This window comes from Heptranchias perlo, unplaced genomic scaffold (assembly GCF_035084215.1).
Source record: "Heptranchias perlo isolate sHepPer1 unplaced genomic scaffold, sHepPer1.hap1 HAP1_SCAFFOLD_453, whole genome shotgun sequence".
NCBI classification, from domain to species: Eukaryota; Metazoa; Chordata; class Chondrichthyes; order Hexanchiformes; family Hexanchidae; genus Heptranchias; species Heptranchias perlo.
This window is the reverse complement of record NW_027139467.1, coordinates 51,423-72,130: the sequence shown is the minus strand read 5'-3', so window position 1 is coordinate 72,130 and position 20,708 is coordinate 51,423. Positions and strand designations below refer to the sequence as shown.

Genomic DNA, 20,708 nt, shown 5'->3' with positions numbered 1-20,708 from the left:
GACTGTGGGAAACTATCCCTCCTCATCCTGTGTGACTGTGGGAAACGATCCCTCCTCATCCTGTGTGACTGTGGGAAACTATCCCTCCTCATCCTGTGTGACCGTGGGAAACTATCCCTCCTCATCCTGTGTGACTGTGGGAATCGATCCCTCCTCATCCTGTGTGACTGTGGGAAACTATCCCTCCTCATCCTGTGTGACCGTGGGAAACTATCCCTCCTCATCCTGTGTGACTGTGGGAATCGATCCCTCCTCATCCTGTGTGACTGGGAAACTATCCCTCCTCATCCTGTGTGACCGTGGGAAACGATCCCTCCTCATCCTGTGTGACTGTGGGAAACGATCCCTCCTCATCCTGTGTGACCGTGGGAAACGATCCCTCCTCATCCTGTGTGACTGTGGGAAACTATCCCTCCTCATCCTGTGTGACTGTGGGAAACTATCCCTCCTCATCCTGTGTGACTGGGAAACGATCCCTCCTCATCCTGTGTGACTGTGGGAAACTATCCCTCCTCATCCTGTGTGACTGGGAAACTATCCCTCCTCATCCTGTGTGACCGTGGGAAACGATCCCTCCTCATCCTGTGTGACTGGGAAACGATCCCTCCTCATCCTGTGTGACTGTGGGAAACTATCCCTCCTCATCCTGTGTGACTGTGGGAAACGATCCCTCCTCATCCTGTGTGACTGTGGGAAACTATCCCTCCTCATCCTGTGTGACTGTGGGAAACGATCCCTCCTCATCCTGTGTGACTGTGGGAAACGATCCCTCCTCATCCTGTGTGACTGTGGGAAACTATCCCTCCTCATCCTGTGTGACTGTGGGAAACTATCCCTCCTCATCCTGTGTGACCGTGGGAAACGATCCCTCCTCATCCTGTGTGACTGTGGGAAACGATCCCTCCTCATCCTGTGTGACTGGGAAACGATCCCTCCTCATCCTGTGTGACTGTGGGAAACTATCCCTCCTCATCCTGTGTGACCGTGGGAAACGATCCCTCCTCATCCTGTGTGACTGTGGGAAACGATCCCTCCTCATCCTGTGTGACTGGGAAACTATCCCTCCTCATCCTGTGTGACCGTGGGAAACGATCCCTCCTCATCCTGTGTGACTGTGGGAAACTATCCCTCCTCATCCTGTGTGACTGTGGGAAACTATCCCTCCTCATCCTGTGTGACTGTGGGAAACTATCCCTCCTCATCCTGTGTGACTGGGAAACTATCCCTCCTCATCCTGTGTGACTGTGGGAAACTATCCCTCCTCATCCTGTGTGACTGTGGGAAACTATCCCTCCTCATCCTGTGTGACCGTGGGAAACGATCCCTCCTCATCCTGTGTGACTGTGGGAAACTATCCCTCCTCATCCTGTGTGACTGTGGGAAACGATCCCTCCTCATCCTGTGTGACTGTGGGAAACGATCCCTCCTCATCCTGTGTGACCGTGGGAAACGATCCCTCCTCATCCTGTGTGACCGTGGGAAACTATCCCTCCTCATCCTGTGTGACTGTGGGAAACTATCCCTCCTCATCCTGTGTGACCGTGGGAAACGATCCCTCCTCATCCTGTGTGACTGTGGGAAACTATCCCTCCTCATCCTGTGTGACTGTGGGAAACTATCCCTCCTCATCCTGTGTGACTGTGGGAAACTATCCCTCCTCATCCTGTGTGACTGTGGGAAACTATCCCTCCTCATCCTGTGTGACTGGGAAACTATCCCTCCTCATCCTGTGTGACTGGGAAACTATCCCTCCTCATCCTGTGTGACTGGGAAACTATCCCTCCTCATCCTGTGTGACCGTGGGAAACGATCCCTCCTCATCCTGTGTGACTGTGGGAAACTATCCCCCCTCATCCTGTGTGACTGTGGGAAACTATCCGTCCTCATCCTGTGTGACTGTGGGAAACGATCCCTCCTCATCCTGTGTGACTGTGGGAAACGATCCCTCCTCATCCTGTGTGACCGTGGGAAACGATCCCTCCTCATCCTGTGTGACTGTGGGAAACGATCCCTCCTCATCCTGTGTGACCGTGGGAAACGATCCCTCCTCATCCTGTGTGACCGTGGGAAACGATCCCTCCTCATCCTGTGTGACCGTGGGAAACGATCCCTCCTCATCCTGTGTGACTGTGGGAAACTATCCCTCCTCATCCTGTGTGACTGTGGGAAACGATCCCTCCTCATCCCGTGTGACTGTGGGAAACTATCCCTCCTCATCCTGTGTGACTGTGGGAAACTATCCCTCCTCATCCTGTGTGACTGTGGGAAACTATCCCTCCTCATCCTGTGTGACTGGGAAACTATCCCTCCTCATCCTGTGTGACTGTGGGAAACTATCCCTCCTCATCCTGTGTGACTGTGGGAAACGATCCCTCCTCATCCTGTGTGACTGTGGGAAACTATCCCTCCTCATCCTGTGTGACTGTGGGAAACGATCCCTCCTCATCCTGTGTGACTGTGGGAAACTATCCCTCCTCATCCTGTGTGACTGTGGGAAACTATCCCTCCTCATCCTGTGTGACTGTGGGAAACTATCCCTCCTCATCCTGTGTGACTGTGGGAAACTATCCCTCCTCATCCTGTGTGACTGTGGGAAAGTTTCCCTCCTCATCCTGTGTGACTGTGGGAAACTATCCCTCCTCATCCTGTGTGACCGTGGGAAACGATCCCTCCTCATCCTGTGTGACTGTGGGAAACGATCCCTCCTCATCCTGTGTGACCGTGGGAAACTATCCCTCCTCATCCTGTGTGACCGTGGGAAACGATCCCTCCTCATCCTGTGTGACTGTGGGAAACGATCCCTCCTCATCCTGTGTGACCGTGGGAAACGATCCCTCCTCATCCTGTGTGACTGTGGGAAACTATCCCTCCTCATCCTGTGTGACTGGGAAACTATCCCTCCTCATCCTGTGTGACTGGGAAACTATCCCTCCTCATCCTGTGTGACTGTGGGAAACGATCCCTCCTCATCCTGTGTGACTGTGGGAAACTATCCCTCCTCATCCTGTGTGACTGTGGGAAACGATCCCTCCTCATCCTGTGTGACTGGGAAACTATCCCTCCTCATCCTGTGTGACTGTGGGAAACTATCCCTCCTCATCCTGTGTGACCGTGGGAAACGATCCCTCCTCATCCTGTGTGACTGGGAAACGATCCCTCCTCATCCTGTGTGACCGTGGGAAACGATCCCTCCTCATCCTGTGTGACTGGGAAACTATCCCTCCTCATCCTGTGTGACCGTGGGAAACTATCCCTCCTCATCCTGTGTGACTGGGAAACTATCCCTCCTCATCCTGTGTGAGTGTGGGAAACGATCCCTCCTCATCCTGTGTGACCGTGGGAAACGATCCCTCCTCATCCTGTGTGACTGTGGGAAACTATCCCTCCTCATCCTGTGTGACTGTGGGAAACGATCCCTCCTCATCCTGTGTGACCGTGGGAAACGATCCCTCCTCATCCTGTGTGACTGTGGGAAACTATCCCTCCTCATCCTGTGTGACTGTGGGAAACTATCCCTCCTCATCCTGTGTGACTGTGGGAAACTATCCCTCCTCATCCTGTGTGACTGTGGGAAACGATCCCTCCTCATCCTGTGTGACTGTGGGAAACGATCCCTCCTCATCCTGTGACCGTGGGAAACGATCCCTCCTCATCCTGTGTGACCGTGGGAAACGATCCCTCCTCATCCTGTGACCGTGGGAAACGATCCCTCCTCATCCTGTGTGACTGTGGGAAACGATCCCTCCTCATCCTGTGTGACCGTGGGAAACGATCCCTCCTCATCCTGTGTGACTGTGGGAAACGATCCCTCCTCATCCTGTGTGACTGGGAAACTATCCCTCCTCATCCTGTGTGACTGTGGGAAACTATCCCTCCTCATCCTGTGTGACCGTGGGAAACGATCCCTCCTCATCCTGTGTGACTGTGGGAAACTATCCCTCCTCATCCTGTGTGACTGTGGGAAACGATCCCTCCTCATCCTGTGTGAGTGTGGGAAACTATCCCTCCTCATCCTGTGTGACCGTGGGAAACGATCCCTCCTCATCCTGTGTGACCGTGGGAAACTATCCCTCCTCATCCTGTGTGACTGTGGGAAACGATCCCTCCTCATCCTGTGTGACTGTGGGAAACGATCCCTCCTCATCCTGTGTGACTGTGGGAAACGATCCCTCCTCATCCTGTGTGACTGTGGGAAACGATCCCTCCTCATCCTGTGTGACTGGGAAACTATCCCTCCTCATCCTGTGTGACTGTGGGAAACTATCCCTCCTCATCCTGTGTGACTGTGGGAAACTATCCCTCCTCATCCTGTGTGACTGTGGGAAACTATCCCTCCTCATCCTGTGTGACTGTGGGAAACTATCCCTCCTCATCCTGTGTGACTGTGGGAAACTATCCCTCCTCATCCTGTGTGACTGGGAAACTATCCCTCCTCATCCTGTGTGACTGTGGGAAACTATCCCTCCTCATCCTGTGTGACTGTGGGAAACTATCCCTCCTCATCCTGTGTGACTGGGAAACTATCCCTCCTCATCCTGTGTGACTGTGGGAAACTATCCCTCCTCATCCTGTGTGACTGGGAAACTATCCCTCCTCATCCTGTGTGACTGTGGGAAACTATCCCTCCTCATCCTGTGTGACTGTGGGAAACGATCCCTCCTCATCCTGTGTGACTGTGGGAAACTATCCCTCCTCATCCTGTGTGACTGTGGGAAACTATCCCTCCTCATCCTGTGTGACTGTGGGAAACTATCCCTCCTCATCCTGTGTGACTGTGGGAAACTATCCCTCCTCATCCTGTGTGACTGTGGGAAACGATCCCTCCTCATCCTGTGTGACTGTGGGAAACTATCCCTCCTCATCCTGTGTGACTGTGGGAAACTATCCCTCCTCATCCTGTGTGACCGTGGGAAACTATCCCTCCTCATCCTGTGTGACTGTGGGAAACTATCCCTCCTCATCCTGTGTGACTGTGGGAAACTATCCCTCCTCATCCTGTGTGACCGTGGGAAACTATCCCTCCTCATCCTGTGTGACTGTGGGAAACGATCCCTCCTCATCCTGTGTGACTGTGGGAAACGATCCCTCCTCATCCTGTGTGACTGGGAAACTATCCCTCCTCATCCTGTGTGACTGTGGGAAACTATCCCTCCTCATCCTGTGTGACTGTGGGAAACGATCCCTCCTCATCCTGTGTGACTGTGGGAAACGATCCCTCCTCATCCTGTGTGACTGTGGGAAACGATCCCTCCTCATCCTGTGTGACCGTGGGAAACTATCCCTCCTCATCCTGTGTGACCGTGGGAAACTATCCCTCCTCATCCTGTGTGACTGTGGGAAACTATCCCTCCTCATCCTGTGTGACTGTGGGAAACGATCCCTCCTCATCCTGTGTGACCGTGGGAAACTATCCCTCCTCATCCTGTGTGACTGGGAAACTATCCCTCCTCATCCTGTGTGACTGTGGGAAACTATCCCTCCTCATCCTGTGTGACCGTGGGAAACGATCCCTCCTCATCCTGTGTGACTGTGGGAAACGATCCCTCCTCATCCTGTGTGACTGTGGGAAACGATCCCTCCTCATCCTGTGTGACCGTGGGAAACGATCCCTCCTCATCCTGTGTGACTGTGGGAAACGATCCCTCCTCATCCTGTGTGACTGTGGGAAACTATCCCTCCTCATCCTGTGTGACTGGGAAACGATCCCTCCTCATCCTGTGTGAGTGTGGGAAACTATCCCTCCTCATCCTGTGTGACTGGGAAACTATCCCTCCTCATCCTGTGTGACTGTGGGAAACTATCCCTCCTCATCCTGTGTGACTGGGAAACTATCCCTCCTCATCCTGTGTGACTGTGGGAAACGATCCCTCCTCATCCTGTGTGACTGGGAAACTATCCCTCCTCATCCTGTGTGACTGTGGGAAACTATCCCTCCTCATCCTGTGTGACTGTGGGAAACGATCCCTCCTCATCCTGTGTGACTGTGGGAAACTATCCCTCCTCATCCTGTGTGACTGTGGGAAACTATCCCTCCTCATCCTGTGTGACCGTGGGAAACTATCCCTCCTCATCCTGTGTGACTGTGGGAAACGATCCCTCCTCATCCTGTGTGACCGTGGGAAACGATCCCTCCTCATCCTGTGTGACTGTGGGAAACTATCCCTCCTCATCCTGTGTGACTGTGGGAAACTATCCCTCCTCATCCTGTGTGACCGTGGGAAACGATCCCTCCTCATCCTGTGTGACTGTGGGAAACTATCCCTCCTCATCCTGTGTGACTGTGGGAAACTATCCCTCCTCATCCTGTGTGACTGTGGGAAACTATCCCTCCTCATCCTGTGTGACTGGGAAACTATCCCTCCTCATCCTGTGTGACTGTGGGAAACGATCCCTCCTCATCCTGTGTGACCGTGGGAAACTATCCCTCCTCATCCTGTGTGACTGTGGGAAACTATCCCTCCTCATCCTGTGTGACTGTGGGAAACGATCCCTCCTCATCCTGTGTGACCGTGGGAAACTATCCCTCCTCATCCTGTGTGACTGTGGGAAACTATCCCTCCTCATCCTGTGTGACTGTGGGAAACTATCCCTCCTCATCCTGTGTGACTGTGGGAAACTATCCCTCCTCATCCTGTGTGACCGTGGGAAACGATCCCTCCTCATCCTGTGTGACCGTGGGAAACTATCCCTCCTCATCCTGTGTGACTGGGAAACTATCCCTCCTCATCCTGTGTGACTGTGGGAAACTATCCCTCCTCATCCTGTGTGACCGTGGGAAACTATCCCTCCTCATCCTGTGTGACTGGGAAACGATCCCTCCTCATCCTGTGTGACTGTGGGAAACTATCCCTCCTCATCCTGTGTGACCGTGGGAAACTATCCCTCCTCATCCTGTGTGACTGTGGGAAACTATCCCTCCTCATCCTGTGTGACCGTGGGAAACTATCCCTCCTCATCCTGTGTGACTGGGAAACGATCCCTCCTCATCCTGTGTGACTGGGAAACGATCCCTCCTCATCCTGTGTGACCGTGGGAAACTATCCCTCCTCATCCTGTGTGACTGTGGGAAACTATCCCTCCTCATCCTGTGTGACTGTGGGAAACTATCCCTCCTCATCCTGTGTGACTGTGGGAAACTATCCCTCCTCATCCTGTGTGACTGTGGGAAACTATCCCTCCTCATCCTGTGTGACTGTGGGAAACGATCCCTCCTCATCCTGTGTGACTGTGGGAAACTATCCCTCCTCATCCTGTGTGACTGTGGGAAACTATCCCTCCTCATCCTGTGTGACTGTGGGAAACTATCCCGCCTCATCCTTCTCCACCTGTCCCCAGCCTTTGACACGTTGACCTCACCATCCTCCTCCAATGCCTCTCCTCCATCCTCCAGCTGGGTGGGACTGCCCTCATCTGGTTCCATTCCTATCTATCCAGTCGTTGTCAGAGAATCACCTGCAATGGTCTCTCTTCCCACTCCCGCACCGTTACCCCTGGAGTCCCCCAAGGATCTCTCCTTGACCCCCTCCTGTTCCTCATCTTCATTCTGCCCCTCGGCGACATCATCTAAAAACATGACGTCAGATTCCACATGTACGCTGACGACACCCAGCTCTACCTCACCACCACCTCCCTCGACCCCTTCACTGTCTCTGATCTGTCACATTGCTTGTCCGACATCCAATACTGTATGAGAAAAAATTTCCTTCTACTAAATATTGGGGAGACCAAACCCATTGCCTTCAGTCCCCAGCACAATCTCCATTCCCGAGGCACCGACTCCATCCCTCTCCCTGGTCACTGTCTGGGGCTGAACCAGTCCGTTCGTAACCTTGGCCTCCTATTTGACCCTGAGATGACCTTCCGACCCCATATCCTCTCCATCACCAAGACCACCTACTTCCACCTCCATAACATCGCCCATCTCCGCCCCGCCTCGGCTTATCTGCTGCTGAAACCCTCATGCAGGCCTTTGTTACCTTCAGATTGGACTGTTCCAATGCTCTCCTGGACGGCCTCCCTCTTCCACCCTCCATAAACTTGAGCCCATCCAAAACTCTGCTGCCCGTATCCTAACTCGCACCAAGTCCTGTTCACCCATCACCCCCTGCGCTCACTGACCTACATTGGATCCCACTCCAGCAAAGCCTCAATTAAAAATTCTCATCCTTGTTTTCAAATCCCTCCATGGCCTCGCCCCTCCCTATCTCTGTGACCTTGTCCACCCCCACAACCCTCAGAGAATTCTGCGCTCCTCCAATTTTGGCCTCTTGTACAGCCCCGATTTTAATCGCTCCACCGTTGGCGGTCGTGCCTTCAGCTGCCTCGGCCCTAAGCTCTGGAATTCCCTCTGTAAACCTCTCTATCTCTCTCTCCTCCTTTAAGGCGTTCCTTAAAACCTACCTCTTTGACCAAGCTTTTGGTCACTTGTCCTAATATCTCCTTATATGGTTCGGTGTCAAATTTTGTTTGCTATTCGCTCCTGTGAAGCACCTTGGGACATTTTGCTACATTAAAGGCGCTATATAAATGCAAGTTGTTGTTGTTGGAACCAATTAGGGAACAGGTTATTTTAGATCTAGTATTGTGTAATAGACAGGGTTAATTAGTAATCTTATAGTTAAGGATCCTCTGGGGCAGCGTGATCGTAATATGATGAATTTCACGTTGAGTTTGAGTGATGTGGTTAAGTCTGAAACTGGCGAGTTGCCTGAGGCAGGTTGGGAAATTAGGTTAAAATATACGACTGCAGATATGCATTTAAAGAAATCATTCATAATTCTCAACGAATATACATTCTCTTGAGGAATAAAAATTCCACAGGAAGAGAGAGATCCAACCGTGGCTAACTAGAAGTTAAGGATAGTATTAGATTAAAAGAAGAGGCTTACAATTTTGCCAAAAATAGTAAGCCTAAGGACTGGAGGGTTTTAGAAATCAGCAAAGGATGACCAAGGAATTGATAGAGGGAGAAAATTGAATGAGAGCAAACTAGCAAGAAATATAAACAGATTGTAAGAGCTTCTACAAGTACATAAAAAGGAATGATTAGCGAAAGTAAACGTTGGTCCCTTAGAGGCTGAGACAGGAGAAATTATAATGGGGAATACGGAAACGGCAGAGACGTTAAACAAATATTTTGTATCTGTCTTCACAGCAGAAAACACAAAAAATACCAGAAATAGTGGGGAACCAAGGGTCTAACGAGAGTGAGGAACTTAAAGTAATTATCAGTAGAGAAAAAGTACTTGAGAAACTAATGGGACTAAAAGCCCCTGGACCTGATGGCCGACATCCTAGGGTGCAGAGATAGTGGATGCATTGGTTGTGATCTTCCAAAATTCCCCTAGAACAGTCCCAGCAGATTGGAAGGTAGCAAATGTAACCCCGCTATTCAAGAAAGGAGGGAGAGAGAAAACAGGGAACTACAGGCCAGTTAGCCTGACATCAATCGTCGGGAAAATGCTGGAATCTATTAAGGAAGTGGTAATAGGACATTTAGAAAATCATAATATGATTAGGCAGAGTCAATATGGTTTTATGAAAGGGAAATCGTGTTTGACAAATTTATTAGAGGTTTTTTTTGAGGGTAGATAAAGAGGAACCAGTGATGTAGTATATTTGGATTTTCAAAAGGCATTCGATAAGGTGCCACATGAAAGGTTGTTACACAAGATAAGGGCTCATGGGGTTGGGGGTAATATATTAGCATGGATAGAGGATTGGTTAAAGGACAGAAAACAGAGTAGGGATAAACGGGTCATTCTCATGTTGGCAGGCTGTAACTAGTGGGGTGCCACAAGGATCGGTGCTTGGGCCTCAGCTATTTACAATCTAAATTAATAACTTTTGTTAAATGGTGAGTAACTATTAAATGTTGGTGTTCAGAGGGATTTGGGTGTCCTTGTACACAAAACACAGGAAGTTAACATGCAGGTACAGCAAGCAATCAGGAAAGCAAATGGCATGTTGGCCTTTATTGCAAGGGGGTTGGAGTATAAGAGTAAGGAAGTGTTGCTGCAATTGTACAGGGCTCTGGTGAGACCATGCCTGGAGTACTGTGTACAGTTTTGGTCTCCTTATCGAAGGAAGGATATACTTGCCTTAGAGGCAGTGCAACGAAGGTTCACTCAATTAATCCCTGGGATGAGAGGACTGTCCTTTGAGGAGAGATTGAGTGGAATGGGCCTATACTCTCTGGAGTTTAGAAGAATAAGAGGTGATCTCATTGAAACATATAAAATTCTGAGGGGGCTTGACAGGGTAGATGCTGAGAGATTGTTTCCCCTGGCTGGAGGGTCTAGAACTAGGGGGGCATAGTTGCAGGATAAGGGGTCGGCCATTTAGGACTGAGACAAGGAAAAATTTCTACACTCAGAGGGTGGTGAATCTTTGGAATTCTCTACTCCAGAGGGCTGTGGATGCTGAGTCATTGAGTATATTCAAGGCTGAGATGGATAGATTTTTGGACTCTAAGGGAACCAAGAGATATGGGGATTGGACGGGAAAGTGGAGTTGAGGTCGAAGGCCGGGGAGGAGAGGAGATCTCCTACCTGATTCCACAGCTTTGACGTACTCTAGGATGACGCGGACCCGACTGTGCAGCATCTTGATGGCGCTGTGTTGAGCAATGAGGTGTTCAGCCACTGTAACAAGAACAGAAACAAGAGAATTCAGCAAACGTCACTGGGCAACCCCTCGGGTGGGGGTGCAATTGTTTTTTGTCCCCGCCACAAGTTCCATTTTAGATTGGACACTGAGCCACATAAGGAGATATTGGGCAAAGAGTTAGGTTTTAAGGAGCATCTTAAAGGAGGAGAGAGAGGTAGAAAGGTGAAGAGGTTTAGGGAGGGAGGGAACTTGGATCCAGTAGAATAGTGGTTATGTTACTGGACTAGTAATCCAGAGGCCTGGACTAATAATCCAGAGTCATGAGTTCAAATCCCGCCACGGCAGCTGGGGAATTTAAATTCAATTTATTAAATTAAATCTGGAATAAAATAAAGCTAGTATCAGTAATGGTGGCCATGAAACTACCGGATTGTCGTAAAAACCCATCAGGTTCATAAATGTCCTTTAGGGAAGGAAACCTGCCGTCCTTACCCGGTCTGGCCTATATGTGACTCCAGATCCACGGCAATGCGGTTGATTCTTAATTGCCCTCTGAAATGGCCAAGCAAGCCACTCAATTGTACAATCTCGCTACAGAAAGTCATAATAAGAATAAAACCGGACGGACCACCCGGCACCGGACACGGCAAAGGCAAACCAAGCCCAGTCGACCCTGCAATGTCCTCCTCACTAACATCTGGGGACTTGTGCCAAAATTGGGAGAGCTGTCCCACAGACTAGTCAAGCAACAGCCTGACATAGCCAAACTCACAGAATCATACCTTTCAGTCAACGTCCCAGACTCTTCCATCATCATCCCTGGCTATGACCTGTCCCACTGGCAGTACAGACCCACCAGAGGTGGCGGTACAGTGATATACAGTCAGGAGGGAGTGGCCCTGGGAGTCATAGAGTCATAGAGTCATACAGCACGGATAGAGGCCCTTCGGCCCATCGTGTCCGCGCCGGCCATCAGCCCTGTCTACTCTAATCCCATATTCCAGCATTTGGTCCGTAGCCTTGTATGCTATGGCATTTCAAGTGCTCATCCAAATGCTTCTTGAATGTTGTGAGGGTTCCTGCCTCCACAACCCTTTCAGGCAGTGAGTTCCAGACTCCAACCACCCTCTGGGTGAAAATGTTCTTTCTCAAATCCCCTCTAAACCTCCCGCCTTTTACCTTGAATCTATGTCCCCTTGTTATAGAACCCTCAACGAAGGGAAAAAGCTCCTTAGTATCCATCCTATCTGTGCCCCTCATAATTTTGTACACCTGAATCATGTCCCCCCTCAGCCTCCTCTGCTCCAAGGAAAACAAACCCAATCTTCCCAGTCTCTCTTCATAGCTGAAGCGCTCCAGCCCTGGTAACATCCTGGTGAATCTCCTCTGCACCCTCTCCAAAGCGATCACATCCTTCCTGTAGTGTGGCGACCAGAACTGCACACAGTACTCCAGCTGTGGCCTAACCAGTGTTTTATACAGCTCCATCATAACCTCCTTGCTCTTATATTCTATGCCTCGGCTAATAAAGGCAAGTATCCCATATGCCTTCTTTACCACCTTATCTACCTGTTCCGCCGCCTTCAGGGATCTGTGAACTTGCACACCAAGATCCCTCTGACCCTCTGTCTTGCCTACGGTCCTCCCATTCATTGTGTATTCCCTTGCCTTGTTAGTCCCTCCAAAGTGCATCACCTCGCACTTTTCCGGGTTAAATTCCATTTGCCGCTGTTCCGCCCATCTGACCAACCCATCTATATCGTCCTGCAGACTGAGGCTATCCTCCTCACTATTTACCACCCTACCAATCTTTGTATCATCAGCGAACTTACTGATCATACCTTTTACATTCATATCCAAGTCATTAATGTAGACCACAAACAGCAAGGGACCCAGCACCGATCCCTGTGGTACCCCACTGGCCACAGGCTTCCAGTCACAAAAACAACCTTCGACCATCACCCTCTGCCTTCTGCCACTAAGCCAGTTTTGTATCCAAAGTGCCAAGGCACCCTGGATTCCATGGGCTCGTACCTTCTTGACCAGTCTCCTGTGGGGGACTTTATCGAAGGCCTTACTGAAATCCATGTATACCACATCCACTGCGTTACCCTCATCCACACGCCTAGTCACCCCCTCAAAAAATTCAATCAAATTAGTCAGACATGATCTTCCCTTGACAAAACCATGTTGACTATCCCTGAGTCCTCAACATTGACTCTGGACCCCATGAAATCTCATGGCAATCAGGTCAAACATGGGCAAGGAAAGCTCCTGCTGAGTACCACCTACCGCCCTCCATCAGCTGATGAATCAGTCCTCCTCCATGTTGAGCATCACTTGGAGGAAGCATTGAGGGTAGCAAGGGCACAGAATGCACTCTGGATGGGGGACTTCAATGTCCATCACCAAGAGTGGCTCGGTAGCACCACTACTGACTGAGCTGGCCGAGTCCTAAAGGACATAGCTGCCAGACTGGGCCTGCGGCAGGTGGTGAGCGAACCAACACGAGGGAAAAACCTACTTGACCTTGTCCTCATCAATCTACCTGTCACAGATGCATCTGTCCACGACAGTACTGGTAAGAGTGACCACTGCACAAGTCCTTGTGGAGATGAAGTCCCATCTTTACACTGAGCTATACAAAACCCTGGTTAGACCGCACCTGGAGTACTGTGAGCAGTTCTGGGCACCGCACCTTCGGAAGGACATATTGGCCTTGGAGGGAGTGCAGCGTAAGTTTACTGGAATGATACCCAGACTTCAAGGGTTAAGTTACGAGGAGAGATTACACAAATTGGGGTTGTATTCTCGAGTTTCGAAGGTTAAGGGGTGATCTGATCGAAGTTTATAAGATATTAAGGGGAACAGATAGGGTGGATAGAGAGAAACTATTTCCGCTGGTTGGGGATTTTAGGAGTAGGGGGCACAGTCTAAAAATTAGAGCGAGACCTTTCAGGAGCGAGGTTAGAAAACATTTCTACACACAAAGGGTTGTAGAAGTTTGGAACTCTCTTCTGCAAACAGCAATTGATACTAGCTCAATTGCTAAATTTAAATCTGAGATAGATAGCTTTTTGGCAACCAAAGGTATTAAGAGATATGGGCCAAAGGCAGGTATATGGAGTTAGATCACAGATCAGCCATGATCTTATCAAATGGCGGAGCATGCACGAGGGGCTGAATGGCCTACTCCTGTTCCTATGTTCCTAGGACACCATCCAACGTGCTGTGTGGCACTACCACTGTGCTAAATGGGATAGATTCAGGACAGATCTAGCAGCTCAAAACTGGGCATCCATGAGGCGCTATGGGCCATCAGCAGCAGCAGAATTGTATTCCAGCACAATCTGTAATCTCATGGCCCGGCATATTCCTCACTCTACCATTACCAACAAGCCACGGGATCAACCCTGGTTCAATGAGGAGTGTAGAAGAGCATGCCAGGAGCAGCATCAGGCGTACCTAAAAATGAGGTGCCAACCTGGTGAAGCTACAACTCAGGGCTACATGCATGCTAAACAGCAGAAGCAACATGCTATGGACAGAGCTAAGCTATTCCACAACTAACGGATCAGATCAAAGCTCTGCAGACCTGCCACGTCCAGTCATGAATGGTGGTGGACAATTCAACAACTAACGGGAGGAGGAGGCTCTGTGAACATCCCCATCCTCAATGATGGTAGAGTCCAGCACGTGAGTGCAAAAGACAAGGCTGAAGCGTTTGCAACCATCTTCAGCCAGAAGTGCCGAGTGGATGATCCATCGCGTCCTCCTCCCGATATCCCCACCATCACAGAAGCCAGTCTTCAGCCAATTCGATTCACTCCACATGATATCAAGAAATGGCTGAGTGCACTGGATACAGCAAAGGCTATGGGCCCCGACAACATAGAGTCATAGAGTTATACAGCACGGATAGAGGCCCTTCGGCCCATCGTGTCCGCGCCGGCCATCAGCCCTGTCTACTCTAATCCCATATTCCAGCATTTGGTCCGTAGCCTTGTATGCTATGGCATTTCAAGTGCTCATCCAAATGCTTCTTGAATGTTGTGAGGGTTCCTGCCTCCACAACCCTTTCAGGCAGTGAGTTCCAGACTCCAACCACCCTCTGGGTGAAAAAGTTCTTTCTCAAATCCCCTCTAAACCTCCCGCCTTTTACCTTGAATCTATGTCCCCTTGTTATAGTACCCTCAACGAAGGGAAAAAGCTCCTTAGTATCCATCCTATCTGTGCCCCTCATAATTTTGTACACCTCAATCATGTCGCCCCTCAGCCTCCTCTGCTCCAAGGAAAACAAACCCAATCTTCCCAGTCTCTCTTCATAGCTGAAGCGCTCCAGCCCTGGTAACATCCTGGTGAATCTCCTCTGCACCCTCTCCAAAGCGATCACATCCTTCCTGTAGTGTGGCGACCAGAACTGCACACAGTACTCCAGCTGTGGCCTAACCAGTGTTTTATACAGCTCCATCATAACCTCCTTGCTCTTATATTCTATGCCTCGGCTAATAAAGGCAAGTATCCCATATGCCTTCTTTACCACCTTATCTACCTGTTCCGCCGCCTTCAGGGATCTGTGAACTTGCACACCAAGATCCCTCTGACCCTCTGTCTTGCCTAGGGTCCTCCCATTCATTGTGTATTCCCTTGCCTTGTTAGTCCCTCCAAAGTGCATCACCTCGCACTTTTCCGGGTTAAATTCCATTTGCCACTGTTCCACCCATCTGACCAACCCATCTATATCGTCCTGCAGACTGAGGCTATCCTCCTCGCTATTTACCACCCTACCAATTTTTGTATCATCAGCGAACTTACTGATCATACCTTTTACATTCATATCCAAGTCATTAATGTAGACCACAAACAGCAAGGGACCCAGCACCGATCCCTGTGGTACCCCACTGGCCACAGGCTTCCAGTCACAAAAACAACCTTCGACCATCACCCTCTGCCTTCTGCCACTAAGCCAGTTTTGTATCCAAAGTGCCAAGGCACCCTGGATTCCATGGGCTCGTACCTTCTTGACCAGTCTCCTGTGGGGGACTTTATCGAAGGCCTTACATCCTGGCTACAGCGCTGAAGACTTGTGCTCCAGAACTAGCCATGCCTCGAGCCAAGCTGTTCCAGTACAGCTACAACACTGGCATCTACCCGACAATGTGGAAAATTGCCCAAGTATGCCCTGGCCACAAAAAGCAGGACAAATCCAATCCGGCCAATTACCACCCCATCAGTCTACTCTCAATCATTAGCAAAGTGATGGAAGGTGTCGTCGACAGTGCTATCAAGCAGCACTTACTCACCGATGCTCAGTTTGGGTTCCGCCAGGACCACTCGGCTCCAGACCTCATTACAGCCTTGGTCCAAAGATGGACAAAAGATTTGAATTCCAGAAGTGAGGTGAGAGTGACTGCCCTTGACATCAAGGCAGCATTTGACCGAGTGTGGCACCAAGGAGCCCTAGTAAAATTGAAGTCAATGGGAATCAGGGGGAAAACTCTCCAGTGGCTGGAGTCATACCTCGCACAAAGGAAGATGGTAGTGGTTGTTGGAGGCCAATCATCTCAGCCCCAGGACATTGCTGCAGGAGTTCCTCAGGACAGTGTCCTGGGCCCAACCATCTTCAGCTGCTTCATCAATGACCTTCCCTCCATCTTAAGGTCAGAAATGGGGATGTTCGCTGATGATTGCACAGTGTTCAGTTCCATTCGCAACCCCTCAGATAATGAAGCAGTCTGTGCCCACATGCAGCAAGACCTGGACAACATCCAGGATTGGGCTGATAAGTGGCAAGTAACATTAGTGCCAGACAAATGTCAGGCAATGACCACCTCCCCTTGACATTCAACGGCATTACCATCGCCGAATCCCCCACCATCAACACCCTGGGGGTCACCATTGATCAGAAACTTAACTGGACCAGCCACATAAATACTGTGGCTACGAGAGCAGGTCAGAGGCTGGGTATTCTGTGGCGAGTGACTCACCTCCTGACTCCCCAAAGCCTTTCCACTATCTGCAAGGCACCAGTCAGGAGTGTGATGGAATACTCTCCACTTGCCTGGATGAGTGCAGCTCCAACAACACTCAAGAAGCTCGACACCATCCAGAACAAAGCAGCCCGCTTGATTGGTACCCCATCCACCACCCCAAACATTCACTCCCTTCATCACCGGCGCACCGTAGCTGCAGTGTGTACCATCAACAAGATGCACTGCAGCAATTCTCCAAGGCTTCTCCGACAGCACCTCTCAAACCCGCGACCTCTACCACCGAGAAGGACAAGGGCAGCAGGCACATGGGAACAACACCACCCGCACGTTCCCCTCCAAGTCACACACCATCCCGACTTGGAAATATATCGCCGTTCCTTCATCGTCGCTGGGTCAAAATCCTGGAACTCCCTCCCTAACAGCACTGTGGGAGAACCTTCACCACACGGACTGCAGCGGTTCAAGAAGGCGGCTCACCACCACCTTCTCGAGGGCAATTAGGGATGGGCAATAAATGCCGGCCTCGCCAGCGACGCCCACATCCCATGAACGAATAAAAAAAAAACAGCTTAAGGCCTAGGCAGCTGATGGGAAGTGCAAAAAAAAATCAGTTCTAATTCGACCAGTCTGCTGAGGGAACGGTCGAGTATCAGGTCCAAGTGCGATATTGGCAGAACATTCAGAGCAAATCTCTCGTCTTTCATCGTTCAACTTGTACTCTTTGTACATACCGCATGTGCTACAACCTTCTGCCTCAGCCCATCTGCTGCTGAAACCCTCATCCATGCTTTTGTTATCTCTAACTCGACTATTCCAATGCTCTCCTGGCTGTCCTCCCCTCTTCCACCCTACATAAACTTGAGCTCATTGAAAACTCTGCTGCCCACATCTTAACTTGCACCAAGTTCCGTTCACCCATCACCCTTGTGCTCGCTGACCTACACTGGATCTCAGTCTCCCAATACCTTCAAATTAAAATTCTTATCCCCGTTTTCAAATCACATCGTAGCCTCACCCCTCCCTATCTCTGTAACCTCTTCCAGCCCTATACGACAGGGGGACTGTGATATACTCGAACATATTAACATCGAGCGGGAGGAGGTATTGGCGGTTTTAGCAGGCCTAAAAATGGATAAATCCCCAGGCCCGGACGGAATGTATCCCAGGCTACTGTGTGAGGCAAAGGAGGAGATTGCGGGGGCTCTAACACATATATTCAGAACCTCTCTGGCCACAGGGGATGTGCCAGAGGACTGGAGAACCGCTAATGTAGTACCATTATTCAAGAAGGGGAGTAGGGAAAAACCGGGGAACTACAGGCCAGTGAGCCTAACATCAGTGGTAGGAAAATTATTGGAAAAAATTCTGAAGTACAAAATTAGTCTCCACTTGGAGAAGCAAGGATTAATCAGGGATAGTCAACATGGCTTTGTCAAGGGAAGATCATGTCTGACTAATTTGATTGAATTTTTTGAGGGGGTGACTAGGCGTGTGGATGAGGGTAACGCAGTGGATGTGGTATACATGGATTTCAGTAAGGCCTTCGATAAAGTCCCGCACAGGAGACTGGTCAAGAAGGTACGAGCCCATTGAGTCCAGGGTGCCTTGGCACTTTGGATACAAAACTGGCTTAGTGGCAGAAGGCAGAGGGTGATGGTCGAAGGTTGTTTTTGTGGGGTACCACAGGGATCTGTGCTGGGGCCCTTGCTGTTTGTGGTTTACATTAACGACTTGGATATGAATGTAAAAGGTATGACCAGTAAGTTCGCTGATGATACAAAAATTGGTAGGGTGGTAAATAGCGAGGAGGATAGCCTCAGTCTGCAGGACGATATAGATGGGTTGGTCAGATGGGCGGAACAGTGGCAAATGGAATTTAACCCGGAAAAGTGCGAGGTGATGCACTTTGGAGGGGTTAACAAGGCAAGGGACTACACAATGAATGGGAGGACCCTAGGCAAGACAGAGGGTCAGAGGGATCTTGGTGTGCAAGTTCACAGATCCCTGAAGGCGGCGGAACAGGTAGATAAGGTGGTAAAGAAGGCATATGGGATACTTGCCTTTATTAGCCGAGGCATAGAATATAAGAGCAAGGAGGTTATGATGGAGCTGTATAAAACACTGGTTAGGCCACAGCTGGAGTACTGTGTGCAGTTCTGGTCGCCGCACTACAGGAAGGATGTGATCGCTTTGGAGAGGGTGCAGAGGAGATTCACCAGGATGTTACCAGGGCTGGAGCGCTTCAGCTATGAAGAGAGACTGGGAAGATTGGGTTTGTTTTCCTTGGAGCAGAGGAGGCTGAGGGGGGACATGATTGAGGTGTACAAAATTATGAGGGGCACAGATAGGATGGATACTAAGGAGCTTTTTCCCTTCGTTAAGGGTTCTATAACAAGGGGGCATAGATTCAAGGTAAAAGGCGGGAGGTTTAGAGGGGATTTGAGAAAGAACTTTTTCACCCAGAGGGTGGTTGGAGTCTGGAACTCACTGCCTGAGAGGGTTGTGGAGGCAGGAACCCTCACAACATTCAAGAAGCATTTGGATGAGCACTTGAAATGCCATAGCATACAAGGCTACGGACCAAATGCTGGAATATGGGATTAGAGTAGACAGGGCTTGATGGCCGGTGCGGACACGATGGGCCGAAGGGCCTCTATCCGTGCTGAATGACTCTATGACTCTAACCCTTCGAGATCTCTGCTCTCCTCCAATTCTGTCATCTTGCACATCCCCGATTTCCTTTGCTGAACCATTGGCGGCCGTGCCTTCAGCTGCCTAGGCCCTGAGCTCTGGAATTCCCTCCCTAAACCTCTCCCCTCCTTCGACGTTCCTTAAAACCTCTCTTTGGCTCAGCGACAATTCTTGTCTGATTCTTGGTCCTGTGAGGTGACTTGGGACACTATGTGAACGCAAGTTGTTGTTGAAAGGGTCAGAGGTTGAACTGAGTAGCTTTCTGTTTAACTAGGAAACAAAAAGAACCCCATGTGGGGTGGGCTCAGGAAGGTCCGGGACGGGATGGGATCCCGAGCGAGCAGGACAGCTTATTGTGAGCTGGTTAGTCAGAGAAAGAGCGACCGGAAAAGTTGAACGCTTGGCCCAGGTCATTGAGTTTTGTTACTTTCTATAAGTTGACCTTGTTGATCGAGACTCATGATTACACCAGTCTCCCACCAGCTGGGACTGAGCAGCCAGCACCCTAACGCCCACCCCGAAAGCCCGGCAATACTCGTCCCCCCACTGTACAGAACGCTGGCGAGTCCTTGCCTGTGGAATTCTCCCCTGTGCCAGTAGCAGTCATGCGAGCCACGTGATCGACTCCAATGCGTTCGGCCTCCTCTGTGGCCAAGGTGTAGGTCAGTTCAGCAAACAGCACCGTGGCCTAGACATAAGACAGGAAAACAATCAACGTGGGAGACTCTGCCAGCGCGTTCACATCCGTCTCTCCCTCTGGGGAAAACACTGAGGACTGGGTCGTGATACCCCACCCAGTGTGGTACTCAGCCAACCCACACTCACCCTCAAGTCTCATTACATCCCACGGGTTATAGACACTCACCCCCAGTCTCACATTACATCCCACGAGTTATAGACACTCACCCCCAGTCTCACATTACAACACACGGGTTATAGACACTCACCCCCAGTCTCACATTACATCCCACGGGTTATAGACACTCACCCCCAGTCTCACATTACATCCCATGGGTTATAGACACTCACCCCCAGTCTCACATTACATCCCACGGGTTATAGACACTCACTCCCAGTCTCACATTACATCCCACGGGTTACAGACACTCACTCCCCGTCTCACATTACATCCCACGGGTTACAGACACTCACTCCCCGTCTCACATTACATCCCACGGGTTATAGACACTCACTCCCAGTCTCACATTACATCCCACGGGTTATAGACACTCACCCCCAGTCTCACATTACATCCCACGGGTTATAGACACTCACCCCCAGTCTCACATTACAACACACGGGTTATAGACACTCACCCCCAGTCTCACATTACATCCCACGGGTTATAGACACTCACCCCCAGTCTCACATTACATCCCACGGGTTATAGACACTCACCCCAGTCTCACATTACAT

At 50.3% G+C, this 20,708-nt stretch overlaps 1 protein-coding gene across 1 annotated transcript in view; it reads right to left on the bottom strand.

Annotated features, from left to right (window-relative positions):
• Window positions 1–20,708, bottom strand: part of cops6 (COP9 signalosome subunit 6) — a 58,403-nt gene that overhangs the window by 18,461 nt on the left and 19,234 nt on the right. The window contains exons 4-5 of the mRNA XM_067979394.1: window positions 19,866–19,980; window positions 10,551–10,643 (exon numbers count right to left, since the gene is read on the bottom strand). Of these exons, the coding sequence (XP_067835495.1) occupies window positions 10,551–10,643; window positions 19,866–19,980 (208 nt within the window). The remainder of the gene's footprint in view (window positions 1–10,550; window positions 10,644–19,865; window positions 19,981–20,708) is intronic.